Genomic DNA, 25,024 nt, shown 5'->3' with positions numbered 1-25,024 from the left:
TCTGACAGTGGGATTCTTGATGAATCAGACTGGGTAACGGGTATGACATTTATCAGTCAGCTCAGAGGAGGGCTGCTGCAGGGTTAAGTTCAGTTTATGTATCATCTCTGCTGGAAGTACAAAGTTCCAAGCATCTGTTGAATGTCCGGGTTCCAGTCCTAAAGGACTATTCAGTGTGAAAGCTTTGAACTGAGCCAGACTTACAGAAATCTATTACAAGACAAAAACCAATCAAATACATGGTGGCAAAATAAGGATGAGGTGTGAATCTGAGTTTCTGACTTCTTTATCACATTTCTTTTTTGCCAGAGATAGAAATTTTACGAAAGCAGTATACAAAATTTCCCAAAAGGAAAACATAGGTCAAAATTAAGCTGTGTGAACTTCATTGCCCCTATGGACTATAAAAGTTGGATGTCACGATTGTAAGATCACTCACTGGTTAGAAAAACCCAGTTCTGATGAGCCAATTTTAGAGATATAGATGTTAGCATGTATGTTTTGAGAGCTAAATGGATCTGAGTAATAAGGTAGACTGGTTTTACTTTTTAGGAGGGTGCAAATACTAGAATTTCACGCACAAAGCTCTGTCTCTGAGGCTGTTAACACATTCAACTACACAAGAAATCATTATGTGTCCAATACTTGTATTAAAGATACTTTAAAAAGTACCAATGAACAAACATGGTCAAGAGGTAAAAAAGGAGTTATAGAAAAATTTATTTTACCATGAAGGATGAGCTTATGTGTAGGACTCATCTTTGTTATACAGTTTACTTGCCAGTCAAGAACATTTTAGACGTCACTGTTTCTTTATTTCTATTCGCTGCAAAAGGGAAAAAACACAAAAAAGCAAAACCAGCATACCAGATAGTGCTTAGGACTTTAAAACTCTGTCTTTTGATTTGTCAACTGAGAACTGAGAGTCCATTAGTTACTTGTTTGAGATTGGTTTATGCACAGGGTGACTGAGGACCCTGACGGGCTAGCAGTTATGAGACAAAGCCAAAAAGAGGCTGGATGAACAGGCCCATGGTTCCCAGGACGCACACGGTCACAAATACCCAAAGGAAGATTCTATCAATCACCATGGCAACGTACTTCCAGTCATCCTCCACCTGTAAGTAAGGGAGGGGACAAAACAAGAGGTGTAAAAAGACAGTGTCAGTGGTTAGAAATGAGAGATAAACGTGAACAGAGATCATTTAAAAGCAGGTGAAAAGGCATGCACGGTGAGAGAGAAGCACATGATTCAATATCTCAGTGTGTTTGAGATTACAGGAGTCGATGAGGTGAAGTGTAACACAGAGAAAGTGTGGGGAAAAAAGGAAGACGGAAATAATAGAAGAGAAAACAGCTGAAAATTTCTTGTAAGTCAACAGAAAACTGATACATAATTTACACAGGGAGAAATTACTATGATAATCACATTCAAACCACAACGTCAAAAAAAAAGCAACAGGCATTTTGACAAAGCTGATTGAGGCACGAGTTTTGCATATCAAAGGCTCCTTTTTGCCTTGTGGGAGATTTCACCCACTGTATTTATAACTGACAGAGAGAGGAGGGAGATTGTTCAGTGCAAATCTAAAATTATTGGCTTCTAACTTACATTGTTGTAAACTTATAGAGCAGGTTACACTTTGCAACAATACAACAGCTCTCCCTGCCAGCATATTTTTTTGTTAGTATGGAGTGGTTTTGCATAAATACATTATGCATGTTTACTGTGTATTTGCTTTCCATGAATGTCTGTACATATATATAAAGTATAGAATTACTGGAACAATGTATCTTCTGTGTGACAAATGTATGCCTACTATTTGCTTACTAAAAAAGAAAAGCCAAAATCAAACTGTGCTTTAGTGAAATGGAAGCACAGTGTGCATATAAACTGGAGTTAAATTCAACATCATACTGTGAGAATAACCAACAAAAACAGCTGCAACTTAAAATGTTATTTGTGGGAGCAATGTTTCAGTTTACTGGCACTAAAGCCAAGGCATAGACCTTCTTTCACAAAAAAGAATCAGAACTACAATGAGAAATGGTAATGATGGCTCAGTTTGATTCAGATTTCATCACACTGGGACTTCTTTTATAATCTTAGTGCACAGAAAGAGGATTGATACATGACTTATAAAGGAAAGCTCAAAGAAAAAAAATTTCCACAGCCACTTTTAATGATGCATATAAATAGTTTGATGACTTGTAAAATTGAAAACAGGTGGCAACAGGGAAATACCTCCCGTGACATTCCTCACAACTTTCTTTTAGTTGATATGTTTATTTTTAGCCCTGATAAAACATGACAAGTGTACCACAGTAATTATTAATGGCAGCTGTGCTCATTAAAGACTGTTAATGAAGGTGGTTGAGCCTCATGTTGCCTGATGGATCAGCTGGCACTTTTAAAAGTCTGCACAAATGGTAGGTATGAGTGGGAACAAGTGTTCAGGAAACATGACAATTTCATGGAAGTCGATGCACTATTCTTGCTCTTTTATGGGAGCCCAAACCTGCATTGTCATGTGATTTGGAACTGTAACTGGTACAAATGACTGCCATCTTTCACATTGCAACAGTGAGGAAGACCCCAGCACTGAGGCATACAGCCAATGCACTTGGGGTGTAGATGAGCTAAACTAAATTGGATGTATATGAATTTTGCAACCCTGCTGACCTTTATTTTAGTAAAATTCTACTTGGATGTTTTAGATGACAGTGGCTACCCCTTTCAGCACTGTCTTATCAACAACTTTCAAACCCAAAGAGGGCAAAGGAAATGAACCACAATGATGCCATGCTCACTGGCTATTTCCCTGCTATATCTTTCTTTTTAAATACAGCTTTTTATTTTGTTGATTAAGTCTTAAATTTATCTGACTGTGTTGTTATGTGTGTGTTTTGCTATAGGAACATCTATTTAATTTGTTTAACTCTTACTGTCCACGGACAAATGATAGGAATGCCTCACCTCTTTGGCCTTGTTGCGGCTCCTCATGTTTTCAGCGATGTACTTGACGCTCTCGATGGCCTGTTTAATCTCAGGTGACACCACAGAAAAGGCCACCACTGTGTTGATGCTTTGGTGACTGAGCTGACGTGTCATCTTCCCAGGGTCTGGGGTTTCCGGGGTTTCCTTCCCATGCTGGCAAGGGCAGGGGCATTTCTTTCCAGTGCAGCCCTCCATAGTTGAGAGCTTGCTTTCACCAAACTCCAGACAGTTAAGCGATCCTCCTCCAAACTGTTGGGAATCATAATCAATTAAGATTAACTTATATGCCCTCCTTTATTTCCAAATAGACATTGGCTTGTTTCATATGTAGATCTTTTAGTGAGCTAAGCAGTCAAACATCAACTGATATTAAGGAAGGACTTGTTCCTTTTCACTGAAGCTTAGTGTTCAAGTACTACAAAAAAAAAACTAACCAAAAAACAAGAAAACACCCACAAATATTTCCAAAAATGTAGTGTTTTGTTTGTTTGTTTTATTTCAAATATTGTATAACAAGACAAAACTGCACACGTGAACGCAATTTTTTTCTTCTCACTCATAACTAACTGAAGCCATTTAGTTCATTGAACTACCAAATAAACAAATTGGTACTCTCTTTCCGGCCAGACCCTTCTGCTATAACTTTGTTCGTATTTAACAAAATAAAAATGCAGACATAAGTGTACACGTTAGTCAATATATGGGCCACAAGTAGGGGTGACGTGGGACACAAGTGGCCCCCAGGCCGCGGGTTTGAGACCCCTGAACTAAGCTCTCTTTACATGATCATTGACAGAATTGTTTTGTAAGAGTATAAGGCTTCGTTTGTCACGGAGACCGTGAACTTTGCAGCAGACCTAACTAAGCATTATTTGACCTGCTACAGAGTCATAACCTCAGTGCAAACAACGGGATGACAGCTGTCACTGACACAACCTAGATGACCTGTGATAAACCGAATCAAAAAAGTTTATCATTAAAATATTTTTGATGGCTAGGATTAGGGATGGGAATCAAGAAACTGTTCTTGTGAAGAACCACTTCCCAGTAGTTTAGTTTCTTGGAATTGTTGGTCTGTTTGCTTATTGATCCAGCCTATCGATTCCACTTGTACTGGCCCTGAAATCGGCTGATTTCAGCTCATGTGCAGGAGGACAAAAATAGTTGGGCAGTCTGGAGCGTGGATATGGACATTACATTTAAATTATTATTATTTTCATTGCACAAAAGGACAAGAGTTCAACAGGAAAGTGGAAACTGCATCCAGAACAGAAACAACCGCATTATGCTGCTAACACAACTTTGTTTGCAAGCATCTGCACAGACAGCATGCTAATATGAGCAGTCAGGCTGCAGCCTCTGGTTTCTACCTGTTCATGTTTCCACAGTAGAATCATTGTGACGATCACTGTAAAGTCTCTTTGTGCTGGTTTTCATCTTTGCTTTGTGTTGTTGGCTTTGTGTTTATACCTAAATACTAAGAGAAAGATCACGTGTGTCCTCATTAGGACAGGGATTTGTTTTGTTGTGTGGGGCTGTAGCCTGTACGTTTATATCGTTAATTTGTAATTATGAGATGGTGTGTTTCAGATCATTTTACAGAGTAACATGAAAGTAACGTAACAAGTAGCATAACAAATATCTTTCTCCTGAGAGTAATTAAGTAATATACTGCACAACTTTTAAGAAAAGTGTTCTGTGTAATACATAACTTTTTTGAGTAATGACCCCAACACCGAGGGAAAATACTTCCAATACTTTCAACAACCAGATGTTTTGTGAACAAAACCACTTACCTGCATTAAGCTATTCTTCCGTTTCTTCCCTCCTTTTCCTCCTCCGCCTCCTCCTCCCCCTCCACCTCCTCCTGCCTCCCCACTGCTGTCCAGCCCCCCAACTTTGCTGTTCTCATCAATCGGTCTCCGCATTAGCATAATCCTCGGTAGCACTTTGAGAAACACCGAGCGCACCCAGCCCGGCATAGTGTGGGTCATTGGTGTGCGATAATGTACATTCAGCACAAAAACAGTGATGACGATGCTGAGTGTGACGAAGATCATTGTGAAGAGGAGGTACTCTCCAATGAGCGGGATGACCAGCGATGTGGAGGGGATGGTCTCTGTGATAACAAGTAGGAACACAGTGAGGGAGAGCAGGACGGAGATACAGAGCGTGACCTTCTCTCCACAGTCAGATGGGAGATAGAAAACCAGCACTGTGAGGAAAGAGATGAGGAGGCAGGGGATGATGAGGTTGATGGTGTAGAACAGTGGCAGGCGCCGGATGTAGAAGGAGTAGGTGATGTCTGGATAGATCTCCTCGCAGCAGTTGTACTTGATGTCATGTTTGTAGCCTGGAGCATCAATGATTTCCCACTCGCCACTTTCCCAGAAGTCTTTCAGGTTCACCTAATAGATGGATAAAGATCTTAAAAATCCCCAAATCCGAGAAAAAAATAAACATTTTTAGAATCAACAAGCTATTTTAAAAAGGCTCCCTTTTCTGTTAGTTTAACCCACATAATGCATTATTTTCTTCAGGTAAATATGATAAATGTGAATTTGCAAGAAGTTGCAAACCAATTTTGAATTTAAAAAAATGTATTGGAGCCACTGATTATCCACTGGACCTCCCCTAGGTCCAAGCAAAGTGGTTAATGCACAAAACAGTTACATTCTAAATGCTAATCTTAAAATTCACCTGTTTTCTTTATCTGTTTGTTTGATTTATTCATTTATCTGCTATTCAAACTTGTTTTATCCAGTTACCAATCACTCTTGCATTTTCATGAAGTTAATTAGAATAAAGAAATATTTAAATGTTTAAGCAGCACCAACTTTTAGTTCCCTACGTGGTCTTCTACGTGCTTGATTTTATATTCCTAATAATGGAACTCACACTGTTTCCTAGATGCTCAGGTCTTTAAAACTCTGTCTTTTTACCAGTGAGCTGTATTTTTTTTTTTTGCAGAACTCTTTTTCTAAGGAAATTGTTCCCACGTTGACATATTTTAACAGCAACCCATCCTTTACCAACATTAAAACTGTAGTTATTTTATCAGCTTCATCCACATTTAAAAAAAAAGAATACATTATAGCAACCATCCCAGATATTTTCATCAACTAAGAATTTCATTTAAATGATTATTATTTGAGACTCTATGCAATACCTCTATATGACAGTCATGCCTGAGAAATGACTACTTTGGCCTACAGCAATTTGCCACATATCACTTTTTTGTTGAACCCCCATTGAAGTTACGGTTCTCTGAATGTGCCACTGGCTACAGAAGACATTATACAGCCTGTTTTACAGAGTCAATAGAGCTCTTCATTACTTGCAAAGTGACCTTTTGTGTAAAATTGATGGAGGTGCCCTTTAATAAAATAAACAATGAATTTAAAAAAACTAATGGATTTGAAGTGCCTGTTGTATCTAACTGGAATGAAGTCTGTACTAGGCAGAAAGAGAAAAAAATGAAATAGATAGTTTATTGTTATACCAGGCTTAAATGCATTTACGAAGACTGACCTTGGACCCAATAAGTACCAGGTCAATCTTGGCTTTATCATAAGTCCAGGACCCAAACTTCATAGAGCAGTTCTGATAGTCAAAGGGGAAGTAGGTGATGTCCATTGGGCAGGATGATTTAAAAATTGCTGGAGGAACCCATGTGATAGTTCCATCAAACTTCAGCAAGGCCTTGGTCTTATCCTCCACCAGAAAATCTCCTACAGCACTGTGTAAGACAAACGTGAATGAATGCATAACAAGGGGTACAATGTATTTCCATGGCAAACAATGCATGAGAACATAGACGTGTGGTGTGAATAGGGCACAGAGGTTAGGTGGAAGGTAGAGATGTCAAACAATGAGAGAATATGCAAGGAGAAAACAAAGGCGCAGAAGAAAGGGGAGAAGATAAAACCAGCAGTTATGGAACAAAGGATTATTAGAATTAAATAGTAGAGGACAAAAAGGCTGCATTATGTATTATTGTGAAACACAAAACGACCTTTGATTAACAATATGAACCTTTGTTGTAAGCAGAAAGAAGTAATGAGTCTACAATTAACTGAGCTAAAACTGAGAGAATACAATGCAGCACAAACTGACCCTGAACAATACAGAGTCACATTAGCATATTTCACAGCATTTTCTGTTAGAAACTCTGAAGGTATAAAAGACATTTGTGATTCAGAGAATATGGCCATTAATGTAATATTGTAATAAAGCTATTCTCATGCTGAAATGGCATAGAGGGTTCTTTGTCGGTGCTTTTTTTTAAAATTACCCGCAAGATTCATGAGCAAGAGGAAAATGTTAGGTGTTGCACAAAAGCGACATTAGCATTCATTTGGAACATCTCTTCTGCTGACTTGTGATAAATACATATCAACAGTTTATTTTTATTTCACTTCTTCGCCTTTCACAATTAGCTGCTCTTCTACCACCATTAGAGCAGCTAAATGATCTGTTTGTTGTTTGGCGTTGGTCAGTACATTGAGTTTAGGAGTTATTTTAATAAAAAAAAACATCTGCGTGCTGCTGGAAACAGGGCTGATAAACCTAGGACGAAACCTGCAAACCCGCATTAAAATTGCAGACCAAATCAAAAACAATGAAGAAGAGGAATATAAAACACTTCTAATATTATACTGAAAAGTCTGAGTGGTTTTACCTCTATGTAAGATCTATTGGTAATAAAACATTTACTAGTACGATTTTAAAATTTCAGACAGATTCTGGTCTGGGTTTAAAGAAACGGACACTTACAAGCAGGAAAATATAAATCATAACAATAATAAATCAATATAATCACTGCATTTTATAAAGAATTCTTTTAAATAATTATTTTATTTTGGCCATTATTATGGTTTTGATTGTTATATTATAATCACTGATTGCAGAACATGCTGTTGCCATAACAGAGATCCCAGCTAAGCTATATAATTTATGAGTGTTATGATGTTGACAGCCTCACTTGTTGTAGAGCACAATGTCGGGTCTCCAAATCTTGTTCGATGGGACTCTAATGAACTCAATCCCGTCAAACTCTGCAGGCTTCCATCGGAGCTTGTAGTCGTTCCAAATCTGACGGAAGAGAAGAGAAAAACAGTTTTAGCAGATTCAGGATTCAACCATCTGATTTATATTTTGCATTGTGTGCTGCAGACAGTATTAGTCACTGGAGACATCCCCCTTCTTGGGAATATTTTGAAAAACATATTTATACTGCAGGCAGAACTTTCTTTGATCTTTTACAGTAGTGCTAAATATGGGTATTATAGAGAAAACAAATCTGAAGGCTTTCATTTGCTTCTACATTAGCTCATGATAGAAATGTGAACTTTTCTGAAGGAGTGACAAAATAACAATGTGATATCAACAATAGCCTGCATAAAGAGCAGCGCATAGAGACGGGGCGTATGAATAAATAGCTCCCTGACAGAAATAAAGGAAGAGTGCATTCAACATATCCGTAGGTAGCATTTCATGAGCTGTGTATCCATTAGACTTAGACTTGGCTATCTGCACATCACTCAAGATGAATTCATTCATTAGAAAGGCAGATTAATACCCAGTTATGACCTGGAAGCTGTTTAATTAACCACTTCATGCAACACTGCCTTTTTCATTTGAGAGTTTGCATAGTGATTGGCTAAAGATGTAATTCCTGATAGGCTCAGTTATGCAGCTTGTTGTGACCGTAAAATTTCAGCATAAAAAAAGTAGAAAGAAGAAGGAAAATATAGTTCTATTTAGCCTCAGTAAACAGGTACAGATCATTTTGTTTACAACAAAAGGCTTGCCTGTTTAATTATGGTTATATTGTGGCTATGCCACTGGACGTCCAGCGTTCTGAGAAAGCACAGCATAAAGCATAATGCGGTTTTCTCCTCGTCATAATCAAAGAGTAGGGATAGTGAGAATATTAACCCAAACTATGGTTCAAAGGATGCAAGACATCTGTGTACTCTACATACTTTTCATGTATTTTCCACACATTTAGCAAATGGGATTACATATTTTTTTTAAAACCCTATTTACCTTGGCTTAGTTATAAATAGCAACATGTTGTGCCAAACCTATATTTTTGGATATTTGGGAGATGCTCAGTAGTCTGACACTTTATTGATTTTTGCTGAGGAAATGAGTACCCAGCATAATTATTGATCACTCACTCAATACTGATTAATATGCAGGTATCATCCTCAAAACTGAGACTTTTTCAGGGCAAACCAAAATTGCTTTTTAAAAAAATGTCTGTCTACAAATAAAATTAAAAGTTAAATTTACTGAAATGCTATTATATGTTCTTAATATAAAAATCTTTTTTTGGTAAATTTAAATTTAACTAAGTCAAAGATATTATTACTGATTTATGTGGAAATAAGTTTTATTGTTTGCTCTACTTGTTTCATTGCCTACTTAATAAACTTAAGGGAGAAATGGTATTTGTTCCTTTTGATGCATATTTAACTCAACATGTATTTCACTATTTATTTATTTGTTTAGAGTTAGATTTTTTAATAGATCGATGGCATGTCTAGTCTTTGATAGAAGCTTACTTTGAACCATGAGGTTCAGCCCGTGTGCCCACCTGAATGTGTCTACATATATACAGTACTCAAAGAACCTGTATGTATATGTATTACATTAAAGTTTTCCTTCCACTTACATAAAGTAGTCAGTGGAGCTAGGTTTCAAAGAGTACACAGCTAGGATATTTAAAAATATTGTGTTAAGGCTATTGAATAAAGAATCCCCTGCAGTCATACAGCAGAACAGTTACAATAAATACATCAAGGGGGAGATTTCTAAAGTGGCTTCCACTGTAAACCCACTGCTGTGATCCAGTGTCTTTGTCAGTGATTGTGGTGTTGGCACTGCTTGTCATTAGCAAGGACTTGTTGTAAACAAAACAGCCCCGCCATTACAAACAATATATGAGATTGTGCTATACAGGCATTTCAATATATTTTAATTGGAAAGCTCGGGGATAGCAGCACCACTGAATCACACAGATTCTACAAAATGTTTGGCTTTGTAGAGCAATTAGCCACCAATTTAAGAAAGATAAAAATAAATCGATAATCCTTACAAGAAGTATTTGTAATCTTATAAGCACAGATTAATAGTGGAGGGAAAAGGGAAGAGGAAACAAAATGTTATCAACGAGGTGAAAGAGAGAAAATGTTATTGGCTGGCTATGTGAGGTCAAGAGTTCAGGGTCTGTAGCTATAGATCTGCTGAGCTGCAGAGCGTGACTAGGAATAATGCTAACATTGATCACTGGGCTGATTCCATTTAGGTGTTTATGTGAGCTATCTTTGTTTTCTTATCCACTCGTGCTCTCTTGTTTATTCCAACTAAATGTAACATTAAGTTAAGGGAAACAGACACAAACACCGGCTTACAGCTAAAAGAGAAATAGACTGCAGCATCCCATACTGCTTAGTATTTGTAAACAATGTGTTAGAACATATGAACCTCGTCAGGCTTCACTTACCCGGCGCTCTGCAGACCTCAAGTGAAAGGTAGGTCAGTGAAATTGTTAATGCATGCTGTGTGTGATGTGTTTGTCTGTGTTTGTGCGTGTACATGGTTACTCACATGCCTGAGCCATAAATTTGTTTCCATGATTTGATTCACCTCATCCTGCAGAGACACAGAGTAGGAAAAGAGCTCGTTAGCCAGCAGATGTGGGTGTGTTTGTGTCTGTCTGCTTGTGCATGTGTGAGAGAGACTGTGTTCCTGCTTCAGCCTACTGAAGGGACTACAAGAAAAGTGCACATCATAAGTTCTACTGTTTGAGATAACAGAAAAAAGATACCTGCAAGAATTTTTAAAGGTGATCGAATTTCTTTTCTAATCTTAGTCCTCTGTTATATATGATTAACCGCGAGGATCAATAGTGAACATGTTCCTAAGAAATGAAAAGGTTACATAGTTCACATCCTTTCCGCCTTGTCCTTATTCAGTTCTGATTTGCAGTCTTAATATTTTTACATTTACACAGAATCGACTAAAAGAAGTCCGTAAAAAGCCATGTCTTGTAGACAAACAGACAGGTGAAAATGTGTGCATAGACACACACATAATGACACATTCATGCAGTGGTACCACACCCTGACATTCACGTCCAGGTGCTCACCTTTAAATTAATCTCACCTTGCTGAGCAAGCAGATAGAGGTACCTCACAATCCAGTCTGGAAAAAGGCTCCTGCTGGCAATTTCCTCTTAATCTCAGGATTTCCACTCTGGGGTGAAAACCTCTTTTCACTGGGGATTGTGCAGCACCCCCACCTCCATCACCAGTTTTGAACTTCACATTGCCAAAGCATAGCAGCATTGTATAAAAACACTGTGAGGCATTTTTGGAATCCGTGAAATTGAACAGACTAAATAAAGTCTGCATTCACTTTCCACTTTCACTTCTCTCGTTCCACGGCTTATCTTCTTGCTCTTCAGTTTCAAAGGTAGGAAATGTGATCAAGATGTTCTTGGAATGACAACTCACTGTTCACACAGACTATCATAAATTGTTGAGAAGTTGGTATGAGTGACAAATGCATAGATACATTTGAACAAATACATAAAACAAGACAGTTACAAAATGTGGAAAAATGCTTAAAACACTTTCAGCATTACATTACAGTCTTTAAAAATCTGTGTATCTGTGTGTGTGTGTGTGTGTGTGTGTGTGTGTGTGTGTGTGTGTGTGTGTATGCCATAAAGCTTACAACTTTAACCAGCTGGGAGATGGAGACCTCAAACTCCACAGTGACTGGGTCAGAGACATTCTCCACTGGTCTGATGAACTGATTATATCGTCTAAACAGCTTCCTGAAAAGTCGGTCCTCAGCCTTTGATGAGAGGCAGTCTGAGGGTGAAACGAAGAAGAAACAGGAGAAATTCATCTAAGAATTCATCTAAGATAGGGATTTAGAAAAACACTGAGAACGTAACAAAGAATCTTTTAGAAAGGAACTAAAAGAAATAGAAAAAAATATATATATATATCACACTTCTGAAATTCAAGGCACCAAACATCAGTAAGTCTTTTCAGTTTATAAAATCAATGTTTTATGATCTTTGATGAATCATCTATGAAGAAATCTCTTTAAATTACAACTTTTCTGCTTAGATCATCAGAGTAAAGAAAGTGCTTTGAACAAGTCTGTGCCATGAGATAACCTTTAGGGTGCTTTTCAGTATGTTTGAAATGAGGAAAATTGAAGAATGATAAGTAAGGAAGCCAAGAGCAGTAATATCAAGTTTCAATTCTGGCATGCTGTAAAAAAAAAAACATAATAATAATAATGATAATAATTAAAACAAAACATGTTGTTTTTCTAGTTTTGGGGGATTTTTTTAATTTCCTTTACATTTCTGTCTGATCATTTGTTTAACTGAAAATCTGCAAAAGAGGGTCATCATTTCATTGAGGACACAGTTGCCTCACACCCACCTTCCACCTTAACCTCTTGAGCAACATTTTCAGTCTCACTGCCTCTGTTCATTTCTCAGCACCTTCTTTCTGGACTGGCTAAAATCTTACTAGACCTCTTATTGTTTAGTTCAGTCACTGTTCATCTGTCTGACGCAAGACTCAGCAGTACCAGTTCATCCACTGTAATCCAGGTGTGTGGCACCAGTTGGCAGACAGAGTGAACAGCTTCCTGGTACAACACAGTGGAGACTTTAGCTCAAAGCAGAGACAATTTCCTTAAAAACAGAAAACAACAGTGAATATTGATCTTCTTTTTGTCCACATATTTTATCTCATTGCACCTTTTAAACACTGTTCACAGCTGTTTCTGTGTACCTAGTAGCATTGTTGCCTGTGGTTTCTTGAAAGACAACTTACTTATGTACATATCAATATTTCCTGTAGGTTAGCTACAACTGAGCCCTGAAGTCATGGATAATGCATAGTGAGGTTTCAAGCTTTGCAGTGCAACACGGTAACAGTGGATTTAGCGCGCTTCAGTACAGTCTAAACAGATATTGTTGAAAATCCATTGACTTGACATGAATCTAGTAATGAACTAAGCACCTCAGTAATTCATCATGAGGGAAGAATATTTTGGGTATACTTCTGCCTGTTTGCGTAGCACTGTGGACGGGTGTTATCATACTGTAGACAGCATGAAATATAATCGAAGTTAGACTCAAATAAACATGTGACCTCTAAATGTAAATAAATCACTGTGACATGCATGTCCTCTTCTCTTCTCCTGAATAATGGTAACTATAGATTGGTAGGTGGTGGAAGCTGTCAGTGTTCACCCATATGAGAGCATGAGTTACTATAATTTATCTATATATAGGTAAGTGTTTGTCAGGACTAAAGCTTAAGGGCTGTGTACGTAACCAAAATATGAAGCGCTTATTTACTTCCAGGAAGGAACCTTGAAGGCTTCAGGCAGAGTATCTATTTAGTGGGAAATGCACAGCAAGCTATTTTAACATAGTGCAGAGAAGCTGCAGACTGCAGCCTGAGGACAGGAGATGAGGTGCTGAAAGTTTTTTTGTGTGAGGAGTGAGGGGAGCTGCTATTTCTTTAAGCTTGTTCCCCATTCAGGATTCAGATTTCAAACTTTTGGCTTCAGTGTGGGGTAATGTGAAAACTCTGGACTCTCATGGAGTGTCCAAAACACGCATGCTTCGGGGTCTGGAAAGTGATGCCAGGACAGAAGTACCTTAAACCTGCATTCCTATTAATGGTCACCAGGGGCAATTACTGTGGTTGCAAAAGACTTCTGGTCCTATGCAAAATAGAAAAAGGATTTCTGACTTGACCTCTATTAACACTTGTTATTACACAAGTATGTCAACACAGTAGCCAGTGAACGTGTAGCTTTGCACTCAGATTCCACCGCTCTTATGTCACATCTGATTTCTGATTCTAAAACACCAAGAAGCATCAAAACAGGACATTACAAAGCAGTGGAACACATCACAGCAGCAGTTAACAACTACTTGGTACAGGTCTATGTGGTATACCATCTATGTGGACTCCCCTGGATACTAGTAACAACAGTATAATTGCACTATATATTGCCTCTTATCTTATAAGTTAAGGTTATAAGACTAACCAGAACTGCCACAAAATAAAAACACCTTAAAATTGTTGCAGCATTTAGAAACAGCTGACCAACTGTCCAAAAATTATTTGCCATTGCTGCATCTTCACCAAGTGAAACACTGGGTGAGTTTTATTGTGAGGTCACAGGAAAATATTTGACACCACAATCCATAATCACAATTAATAGCAGCTGTTGATTTTATGTACAAAACCAAACAAGTTCTTAAGGTAGTTTAGAAGAGTGTAACTGATGAACGGGAATGGAAGAAGGTTATGAGCCAGGTGAACAACTTTCCTGTGCCATCACAGCAAAGCTGCTTAGCTGTGCTGTTGGCACAGAGTTACTGGCATGAGACAAAGTCAGATCACATTTGTTCTTGGCGTGATGAAAAGAGACCAAATATTGAGTGAACATAAATGTGTCTGGTTGTGCTATAAACAGAAACACTAGTTGTGTCTGTTTTAGTCCATGCTCAAGAAGTGTTTGCTTCCTCCAGGATTCTGTGACTATTGGACCACATTTACTGTTACCACCAGCAACTACATCCATCGCCTAATCCAGCAGAGCTAGAATCTTCAATATTCTTACTTTTGATCTAGAATTTATTCTAAAGAAGACTGAAACTGCATTCAGTACCAAGATAAATCGGTTACTGGGGTTGTGTAAGCTGTGCAAGTTTTCAAAGTGAGCTGTATCAAAGCAATAAGTTTAAAGTTCCCCACACAGCTTGTTGCCTTGAAGCCAACTGAGTCACATCATTTACACTCCTGCAGTTTGTGAGGATGATCACCCACTCTTCATCCTTCAAGACCCCCCAGTGCTCTTAGAGTTGTCACGCAGAAATCCCGCTCACACTCCCCATCACCCTCTATAAATATATCTAGATCAATACCGCATTCGTCTCTGCAGGGCAGCTTGAATGGAGGAGAGAAGATGCAGGACAGAGTATTTTGCAAGGAGAACGAGGACACAAAATACGGGACAAAAGAAACAGCTAAAACAGCAGGTACACAAAAACACAACAATTAAGAGACAGAAGACAAAGAGACATCTAATGTTCAGGAGAACTTCTAAAAACTTGTCACCTCAAAGCACATTTTACCTTCAGGTGTTTCATTATTTATTTCCCAAACTTTTTTTGTTTTTAATAAATGCCATTCTTATTTGACTAACAGCAGTCAAATTGAGTTTGGGATAGATGAGAGAAAAATGTTTTAATTAAAACGGACTTGGAGAAGTCCTTGAAATCCTGATGATGAAATATTGCTGACCCTATTACATCAACATCCTTCGTTCAAAGGCAGAAGATAACCGTCTTCATGCACAGAACAATGACAACAGAAACCTAGCTGGTGTTGAACTTCTGATGACAGCCCTCTAGAGAGGACAACAAGAGGGGAAAAAAGAAAGAAACACCAAGACAAGGAGTGGAGGGAGAGAAGAAGGGAGTAAGGGAGAGGAGAGACAGACTGAAAGCAAAGCCTTCTTAAGATGTCACTCAGAAGATTATGACTCCAGACTTCATAGCCTGCTGTCTGGTAGCTACTTAGCATGTGCTAATGCTGTGCTAAATAGAGTTTAAAGGGAGTATGGTAGCAGACACTTCACATCTGATCCAAAAAAGGAAACATTCACTTGCACAATGTTGACGGCTATACTTTTCAGGATACAAGCGATAGACTAAAAAAGACAAAAACAGAAAGGAATGAAATTTGAATTAAAATATAAAAGAAAAGAAGTTGAAAAAACTGTTTGACTAAAACGAGCTGTCACAGTGCTTCATCTACTTGTGAGTATAATTACAAAGACAGAGCTGCTCCCTGCTACACGTCCACTGACTAAACCAATTCTTTGATCAAAATCTGGCATTTATACACTCTCTCTCTCTCACACACACACAAACACACACATATGTATGCCTACATTTAGCTTGGTCAGATGCATTCCCCATTGACACTTTAAAAAAACACGTTAAAGTGAGAAGATCTGCCCACTTTGATCTGTATTTATCACATTTACCCTCACTTGCCAATTATTAGTCCACCAGTCAGAACTTCCCAATTTTTAATGGACGCTTTCATCATAGTAGGATTAATGCATCAGATGGGGTAAAAAGTGGAAAAAAATAATTATGTAGATAGGAACATATTTCACACACTTGTGAAAATTAAAATGAGAATTGGGAAAAGGTGCATAAGAACATTAAACAAAATCACGGTCACACATTTGCCTTTCTCTACACTCAGGTCTCTCTAACTACATTTTTAAGTTTTGCTGTTGATAGTTCATTAAGCTCTCTCAAACAGTCATATCTTACCAAGCACATGAGTCTATCAAGCTTAGCTTGATCCCCAAATATGGATGTGCTGTATATAGAGCTACACTAAAGAACAGCGGTTAAAAAAAAGGAAAAAAAGATTTAAGTAAGGCGTTAATCCCTAGCAGTTACACTAGAATTTAATTTTAGCATGACTGGAGCTGAAGGAACTGTTAGCATAACTAAAAATACGTTATGATGCGCAATTCGTCAAATCCGTCTTTTGTTTATCAGGACACTTTTTTTTGCATTTGAAAAATCTATATGTCTTTCAACTATCCTACAAACTGTACCTCGTCTTCTGGTTTGGACCCAGGAACTGTCAATCATTGCTTCTTTTTTTGGACTCCATATAACATAAAGTCCCTCAGGGGATATGCCAGGGATGGTATGAAGGATGGGATTTTGATGATTTAGGGAAAATGTGTTGATTTTAAGCATTCTGTATTTAGCATTATTCCCTTAATATTGATTATCGGGGCGATCGTGGCTCAAGAGTTGGGAGTTCGCCTTGTAATCGGAAGGTTGCAGGTTCGAGCCCCGGCTCGGACAGTCTCGGTCGTTGTGTCCTTGGGCAAGACACTTCACCCGTTGCCTACTGGTGGTGGTCAGAGGGCCTGGTGGCGCCAGTGTCCGGCAACCTCGCCTCTGTCAGTGTGCCCCAGGGTGGCTGTGGCTACAACGTAGCTTGCCATCACCAGTGTGTGAATGGGTGGATGACTGGATACGTAAAGCGCTTTGGGGTCCTTAGGGACTAGAAAAGCGCTATATAAATACAGGCCATTTACCATCCATCCATTTTCTATAGGATATATTGGGCCATGCTGAGAACAATGGCCTTGGACTTGGAGGTTCTAATTGTCATCACTGCTGTTTCACACTTGGGTGGGAACTGCTCCAATGCGAGTTACAGGTCACCACCAGATGAGGCCAACAGAACCACATCATCTGCACAAAATCACCAAGGTGAAGGTCTTCTGCCACTTGGCTCCGCTTAGAAATTCTGCCCATTAAAATCTCCGAACAGAATCAGTAAGTCCAACACCCTTTGGCAACAACTCCAACTTATTGCCAGCAATACACACCAAGATGTCATTCTGGTTGTACAGGGGCCAATGGCTTGTAACACCCTATACTGAACAGCTCCCATGGGATACCCCGAGGGTATCCTTTTTCCAATATTAATTTAATACAGTTCCATTTTCCAGAATAAACTAAGTTCTGCTACGAGTGCACTTTTTACTTAATAGTTGCATAATTTTTTCCTTGAGTGGGAGGAGTTACAACTTGTCTCAAGATAAGCTTTGAATTATCATATTTATATTACAGATTCCTAGTTATTTTCTTTTTTCCCATCTAATTTGATCCTTTTCCTTAGCTTGGGCATGTCTTTAGTTTGGCCACCTTAACCTGCACTGCAAATATGGTGCACTAATCCCCTGCCTTGATGGAAAATGGAGAAAAAAGAAGATTCTAGTGCCCTTTTATTTCTGTCTGCACTACTTAGCTATCTTTCCTACAGAGATGTTCTAGTGTCTTAAAGGAAACGTCTCAGTTTGTCTTTTGACACCACTGCACGGCTCTGTTCTTTACTGTTTAAGCGGATCATCGTTTTGATGGGACTAAAAAAATAAGACAGCTACAGTGTATGATACAGGGGAAAAAAAGAATATCCTGGTTTGAGTTAGCAACATATACACTTAATGGACTCAGAAGTATAGAAACAGGAAACAGGAGACAAGCTGGTGTAGAGGAATACCAGACAGATAATGCTTATTGTTAAAGAAGAGACAATTTTATTGGTGGTGTGAGAGGCTGGTGTAAGAGTAAGCCTTTTAGCCTTTAGCCTCCCCTGAGCATGCAAATGCTTTTAAAGGAGAGTGAGAAAGAATGAAACAGAAATGAATGGAGATAGATGAGGGGTCTTTTTTATGTACAATGCTTATATGGTAAACACTGGATAAAACTGAAGTGTTTATTTTTCCTGTGTGCCAGTAAACTGAGCTGAAATGCAATGAATTTAAGTGACAGAGATTAAGTGGGAGTGGAAAAGGAGAGAGAGGAAAACAAGAGAAAAGACCGATGAGAGGAAAAGAACCTGAGAGATTTGTGAGTGAGAAAGAGGCGAAGTGAAAAGTGAGAGACAGGTGCAAAAAGCCCAGGAAGATAGGATCGTGGAGCAGTGAGTGTGTGCATGTGTGTCCAGTTAATGGAATACCATGAGATGTGACTGATGCCTTTAACAGCAAAGGCTCCACACTTGTATTCAGGCAAAATCTACAAACAGCTTTGTTTGATTTGTCTTTTTTTCTTGTATTCTTTTTGTCCCGACGTTCTCAGCAGATGCTAATATTGGTCAAGTATAGCTCTTTTTAAAGGACTTATGACATTCATGCGAGACTGCACACATTTCGCAGTTCTCATCCATTTTCAACTTTTTTCACCTTCGAAATGAGCAGATCTAATAGAAATTTCCCTGAAGGCATGCTCACAAAAAAGTGGGTTACATGAATTTGAATATGTTTCATGGAAGAAAAGCACTCAGCCTTTGTAGTTTGACATCTCAGTGGTCCTTTTCTCGTTTTAGCATGTGCATTTTGTCATTATTAGGTGCAAATGAGTCCCTGACCAGGAATGTAAGTGCCCATATATTCCTTTCTCTGGATGTAGGAGAAATGTCATTTTCACTTTGGGCCATGCCAGAATGAGAAATATTTTACATGCAAACTGAGAAGCCATTGTTTGATGTTGACAGGAAGTATCTTTAGCTCAATATTCCATTAGAAAAACTGTAAAACTGTAACATAAATGATTGCATTTATCCACAAAATAAGTTTTTTACAACTTACAATGGACACATTTTCACAAACATCACCTGAAAGCCTTCTACTCTAAAAACTGGACTCTAACAAACAGGTTCAGCCTTTATGAAAACCGGCGGATGTGAAGCGAGGGATGCAACATGAGGTGCTCTCAACACATTTATCTGTGACTCAGTTCATATTTAGCCACGCCCCCTCTGCTCTGTGTTCTGCGCTATAAATGTTACCGTGATATAAGCCTCGTTACCACACAGCTGCAGTCATGCTGGCACACACAGACGCAAACACACACACACCTTATCACCACAGTTCACTGACCGGATCATCAGTCATGCATTCAATTACATTATGAGAACAGCCTTTATTTGAATACAAGAGACAGTGCTGTGACTATATGCAAGCTGAAGTAACACACAATAGTAGCACTTCTGAAATCACCAGAGGCAAACTAAACATTGCTTGTGTAAATGCTGTTTACAGTTTGTGTGTTATCCAAATATATGGACATAACTGCAGCTAAAGGTGTGGTTACATAAGCTTTTTCACATTTTTCACATTCACAGCTTTCAAAAAGGATGAATTCATGTGAGTAATATTAATCAGTGTGTCACAAATCACTAAAGAGCATGACCACTGCTAATTTGAGATTAGGTGCAGCTGTGGCTCAGCTGGTAGAGCAGGCCATTTACTATTTGGAAGGTTTGTAGTTTGTTCCAAGGTTCCTCCAGTTCACGTTGGGCAATATACTGAACCCACTGGAGTGAGACGCATCCATCAGAGTGTGAGTGAGTGTGTATGAGACAGATAAAAAGTGCTTAAAGTGCATAGAATAAAGCACTGTATGAATGTGTGTGAATGGGTGAATTTGGCTTGTAGTGCAGAAATGCTTTGAGTGCTCAGAAAGAGCAGAAAAGTGCTATATATATACCCGTCCATTTACCAGTACAGAAGTTTGTAGTCTGATAGTGTCTCCAAACTTAGTGCAAACTTTGTGCAGGCTGACTGAACACGGGGTCAGAAGTGAATGCTGAACTGCCCATGAGCCAGTTTTGGCTGTAGATTGTGCTGAAACAGGAAAAAAGACACGTGCTTTAAAATTACCCTGTCTGAAGTGATGGAGTAAATGTTTGCGTGCCCAACTCATCCAACTCATCACTTGGTCAGAGGGGAGTAGTACAAAGCAAGTTTTATGGGTCAGGAAGCTATGTCGAGCTTAAAGTCAGAGTTTTGTGTGTCATGAAAGAGGCTCTATTTTTTTAACCTGGTTAAATCACCATGGTAACTTGTGCTGAATGCATAACCTGCTCAAGAGCAGAGTTTCACTGTAAAATTGGAAGTGCCACGTTTTTATTTTTTATGTGCAGTATGTATTCTGTCCTGTTGAATGTATTTGTGCAACTTGTTAAGCAGGAACTACAGTACCATCACAAATGAAACCCAACTGTAAAGTTATAGCCTACAGCTTTACTGTGCACATATTCAGCTGGTGATGCAGAAAACATATAAATGTTTTTAGACTGGATTCTAAGCTTAGACTTGAGCTGCCAAGTCTTTTTTTTTTTTACTCAGCTGGAATTTCAACTACTGGAACACTTACCAAAAATGCATTTTCCCTCAATAAAATGAATTTCGCTTTGATCTGCAGACAAACTAAAGGAATTTCCACGTCTCTGTTTTCAGGCTATGGCTTTTATTTGTTTTGTGTGTCCATATTGGAATATGGAGGAAGTAACATTGTTGTTCCATTTATTCTGAGTATGTCTTCTAAACTGGATATCTGAGCATTCCCATATTTGCAAAGATGCCACAGGGGATTCCCAAGTGGGAAGATGGGTTGGGTTTTTTTTGCACATACATAATCAAAACCTTTTCTGCTTTTGAGGTTGTGATGATAAGAAGGTGAGGTTGATGGATAAGAAATGTATTTTGTGAAAATCTTCATGGACATGTTAAATAATCTGCAAATGTGGGCCTGGGTGTCTCAAATTTAATTAAACTGTTTTTCTCTGAGATGTTTAAACATTATTTAAGATTTTGATCACTTACGAGAATCTGTATTTTTATGCTGACATTTGTAAGTCAAACTAAATGTGCAGGTGGTCTCAGTTTTGGGAATTTGTAAAAACATAGGATTTGGTCATTAAATTATCACCAAGAAACATGACATTTAATCTGATTATTAGAATTAAATTGTGTTCCTAAATTTATTTAAACGCCCCACATTGAAATTTTCCTACACTGTAAAGCATGAAAATCAGCATCATCTTAGCAATCTTGTGAGATAGCTAGTCAAAATGCTTCAGCTTCTTTCTTAGAAGCTCACTGTCTTTAGAAGTGTTTATTAAATTCAGTTACAACAACAGATTAAGGGTCAAATTTAATTTTTTCCAAAGTTCATGTGACGTGATTTAGGTACAGACGTGATATGGACTACAGACTGTCCATATGTGTCAGTGAAAATGGGAAGAGCGAGAGAAGACAACCAGAAGCACCTCATAGGATCATGCTTGGAATAAAGAACGTGTATAAAGGCTGATAAACCATAAGAAAGTCTGCCTGCCACCATGCATAAATCAGATAGCTGCTATTTATACCCTTGGAGCAAATGTTTACGTTAATGCTTGGAAATGCTGCAGCGTAATTACTGTCGCTGAATTTATTCCACATAGTGGCTCCAGGTCAGATCCAGGCTCTCTGCTCAGCTGCGGTCAGTGATTAAGATACTGGCTGCATATCAATAATCACAAATTCTTCCTTCCCTTTCATCATTCTAAGTTGGATGGCATCCTTATCTCCTTTCCTTGATCCTCATCTCAGTGCCTTTCCTTCTTTCTGCCCTGCCTACCCCTTTCTCTTCTTCCCTTCTCTCTTTCATCCTTCATCCTGGCTTCCCACTGTTTCTTCCTTCCATTCTCATTTCCTCAATTCCTCCTCCTCACCTTCACTTCCTTCCTATCTTTGACATTTCCTTACTATCCCCTTCTACCCCAGCTATCTTTCCTTCTTTCTTCTATGAATCTTTTTGCACCTGATCTTCCCTCTTTTCCAATCTTTCTTCCATCTCCCCTCTCTTCTTTGTTTCCATCTTTATCTTCTTCCCATCTCTCTCTGATCGCCCTTCATCCATTGCTATCTTCAACCCTTCATTACCCCACTTCCTCGCTTCCTCACTGTCTAACTTTCTTTCCTCCTTCTATCAGTCATTTCCTGCGTCCTCCCTCTTTTCCTACCTTTCTATATATATTTTATGAATCTTCTCTGGACAAAGATGCTCTTGTCTGAAAAAACATACACTTTTGTATGTTTTAGTTTAATCGATTATTTTCACTGCTAGTTGAGAATACCTTAATGATTACACGTTTAACTTTATTACAACAATCAAACGAGCCTTCAACAAGGTAACTTTAAAAGTATCTCATGCTAAAGATGTAATGTTTTGTTCCTATCCTTTGCTACAAACTATAAGAACAAACAAGAAATGAATACAACTTTTAATTAGTGTCGTAATTGGGGTGAAACGAAATAAGGTCATCAGATTCATCCAAAGACACGCATTGCTATGAGGGTTTTTATCAAACGCCTGCAGCAGACCAAGCCCCCTCCTCCCGACTAAAACCCTCCTATCTGCTTTCTGTGTGAATAAACAAAATTGGCACAGGCCTCGTATAACCTCCAAAAGTCTCGCTACCTGTAAACGGGGAAACGGAACTGTAATCTGTTTTGCTTAGTGAAATCACATCGACCCTTCAAAACAAAATTAGCATTCATCAAAATTCATTTGCCTTTCTCCAGATTTTTCCGCATTTCATTTTTGTTGGCCTAGTTTTAGAGTGTAAGAATAGAAGTTTTAGTGCAAAAACCTAAAATTGATGTTTTGGCAGTTACTCTTTTGCATATTTTGACGATATTTTTGCTAATTATTCAAAAAATAAAAACGAGAAAAAGTTTGGAATCGACATAGCGATGACCACAAAGCACTGGAGGATGGCAGAAAAAGACAAAGTTACTAAAAGACGCCTCGGAGAATGCACAGTAATTCAGCCTAATCACCCCAGAATCACCAAGTTAACTATCAAGACACTGACGCGCAGAGAGGCTCCAGTGTCCTGGAGCCTTGAAAACCATGCAGCCAAAAATCCTCATGCGTCTTTGATCTGCAGAATATACTATATAACTCTACCTTGAATAAACGCCACTTACCTTGCGCCTTCAAACCCACAAGTAAAAGCAGCACAGTCCATCTCTCCACAGACTGCATGTCTCCCTCGTGTCGTTTGGGGATCCTGTTCACTTTTTTCCTGAAGGAAGCCTGTCTCTTTAATCGATGAGACGGAGAAATAATGTGAGAGGGCGTGAAAATGTGCCTCTCTCCCCTGGTGTCGTCTATCTCGCTCTGTCGGTGCGCTCCTTCCTGATATGATCCCAAATTGACTTCGTACGTCCCTCCCCTACGAGCGCAAAAATCCCCTCTGGCGCATCCATACGGATCAGCACAGGGAGGGAAAACCGTCCCAACATGCGCAAAGTGATCCCAACACTGGCAAAAAGAGAAATGTCAAAGATCGAAGAGGATATGAACCTAAAATTAAAAATATGACACATTCAAACTCAAGTGTCACACGCGTAATATGCTGTAATAGTTTTTTGGGGGGGCGCTCAGTGTGGAATTGTTTGATCTCATCCAGATCCAACAGTAAAATCTGCGAATACTTTATCTCATTCCAGCTGCTACATGTTGGTTAGAAAGTTGCACGGCACACGCAGGACAGAATGATTTGTTTGTGAGACAGTCAGTGAGTTTTAGTGTGCGCTCTCCGTGGTGCTGAAGTGTCCACGTAACAGCCAGTCTACTTTATTTGACTAATTTTTAGCCTTCACGGTGTTTTCTTGCGTGAAATAACGTTTTGAAGCACATGTCCGCATAAACCAGCGAGTTTGAGAACAAATACTGCATTAATCCAGCGAGTTTGCTGAATTCCAAAAACTGGAGCTAGGACCCTTTGCATGCTGTGTCTTCACCCGACCACTGAAGTGCAGCACTGCGCTGTTCTGAGGAGGAAAGTTTATCTGCTCGGAAGCATGCTTCCTACCGCTTTGAAACACGCTGTTCGCATTATAAGCTCCCCAGGTTTCTGTTTACCAGCGCTGATTAAGTTTAATTTTAGCGCATGATTTTACACGCTTGGTTTGACGTCATCAAAGAAAGTCATTAAGGAGAGGAGGCTTAGCGGAGCAGTGCTGAAGTGAACTGAGCCGACACAAAAGCCTAAGGTGAGCGGCGAGAAAGGGAGTGACACATGACTCTGAGACGTGTCCGGGTGCTGCACACGCGAGCTGTCCACACCTGCTTGGGGACACAGACACAAACACACAAGGGCGAACAGATGCTTCATTCAGTCAATATATAGACAGAATGAAATATAGTTTGACTTAAAGTAGAGCATTATTTCCACATCAGCCCCAAATATACTGAAAGTATATCCTGCTAAGATGTACCGTTTGCTCAGAGGACACCGTCACTGGCTGTCAGGACAGTCTTTTCTACTTTCTTTTAAAGAAATAACTAAAAAAAAAAAAATTACATTTTTGTTTGTTTGTTTGTTTGTGATAAGTTACCCTTTAAAGGATAATGAGTAAGATTTAAATGATCTGGAGAGTCTTTTGTAGCTTTAAGGGCCCTTAAAGCAGCAGTTCTGTTTTAGTATCAGAGCATGCTTAATGCTTGTAGTTTAATATGATTTCAAAACAGACTACACATGTTGTGTTATAATATGTAAACTTTTAATGCCC

The 25,024-nt window shown here is 38.8% G+C and overlaps 1 protein-coding gene across 1 annotated transcript; it reads right to left on the bottom strand.

Annotated features, from left to right (window-relative positions):
* Positions 1 to 718: 718 nt before the first annotated feature.
* On the bottom strand, positions 719 to 23,981 carry chrna6 (cholinergic receptor, nicotinic, alpha 6). The gene is made up of 8 exons (XM_005470016.4): positions 23,435 to 23,981; positions 11,747 to 11,886; positions 10,616 to 10,660; positions 7,983 to 8,092; positions 6,530 to 6,737; positions 4,795 to 5,406; positions 2,978 to 3,247; positions 719 to 1,118 (listed from the first exon to the last, which is right to left on the bottom strand). The coding sequence occupies exons 1-8, from the start codon at positions 23,490 to 23,492 to the stop codon at positions 993 to 995; spliced, it is 1,569 nt and encodes a 522-aa protein (XP_005470073.1). The 5' UTR covers positions 23,493 to 23,981; the 3' UTR covers positions 719 to 992.
* Between the last annotated feature and the right edge of the window lie 1,043 nt (positions 23,982 to 25,024).

This window comes from Oreochromis niloticus, linkage group LG6 (assembly GCF_001858045.2).
Source record: "Oreochromis niloticus isolate F11D_XX linkage group LG6, O_niloticus_UMD_NMBU, whole genome shotgun sequence".
Lineage (NCBI taxonomy): Eukaryota > Metazoa > Chordata > Actinopteri > Cichliformes > Cichlidae > Oreochromis > Oreochromis niloticus.
Note: the sequence above shows the minus strand (reverse complement) of the source record. Positions and strands in the feature narration are given on the sequence as shown.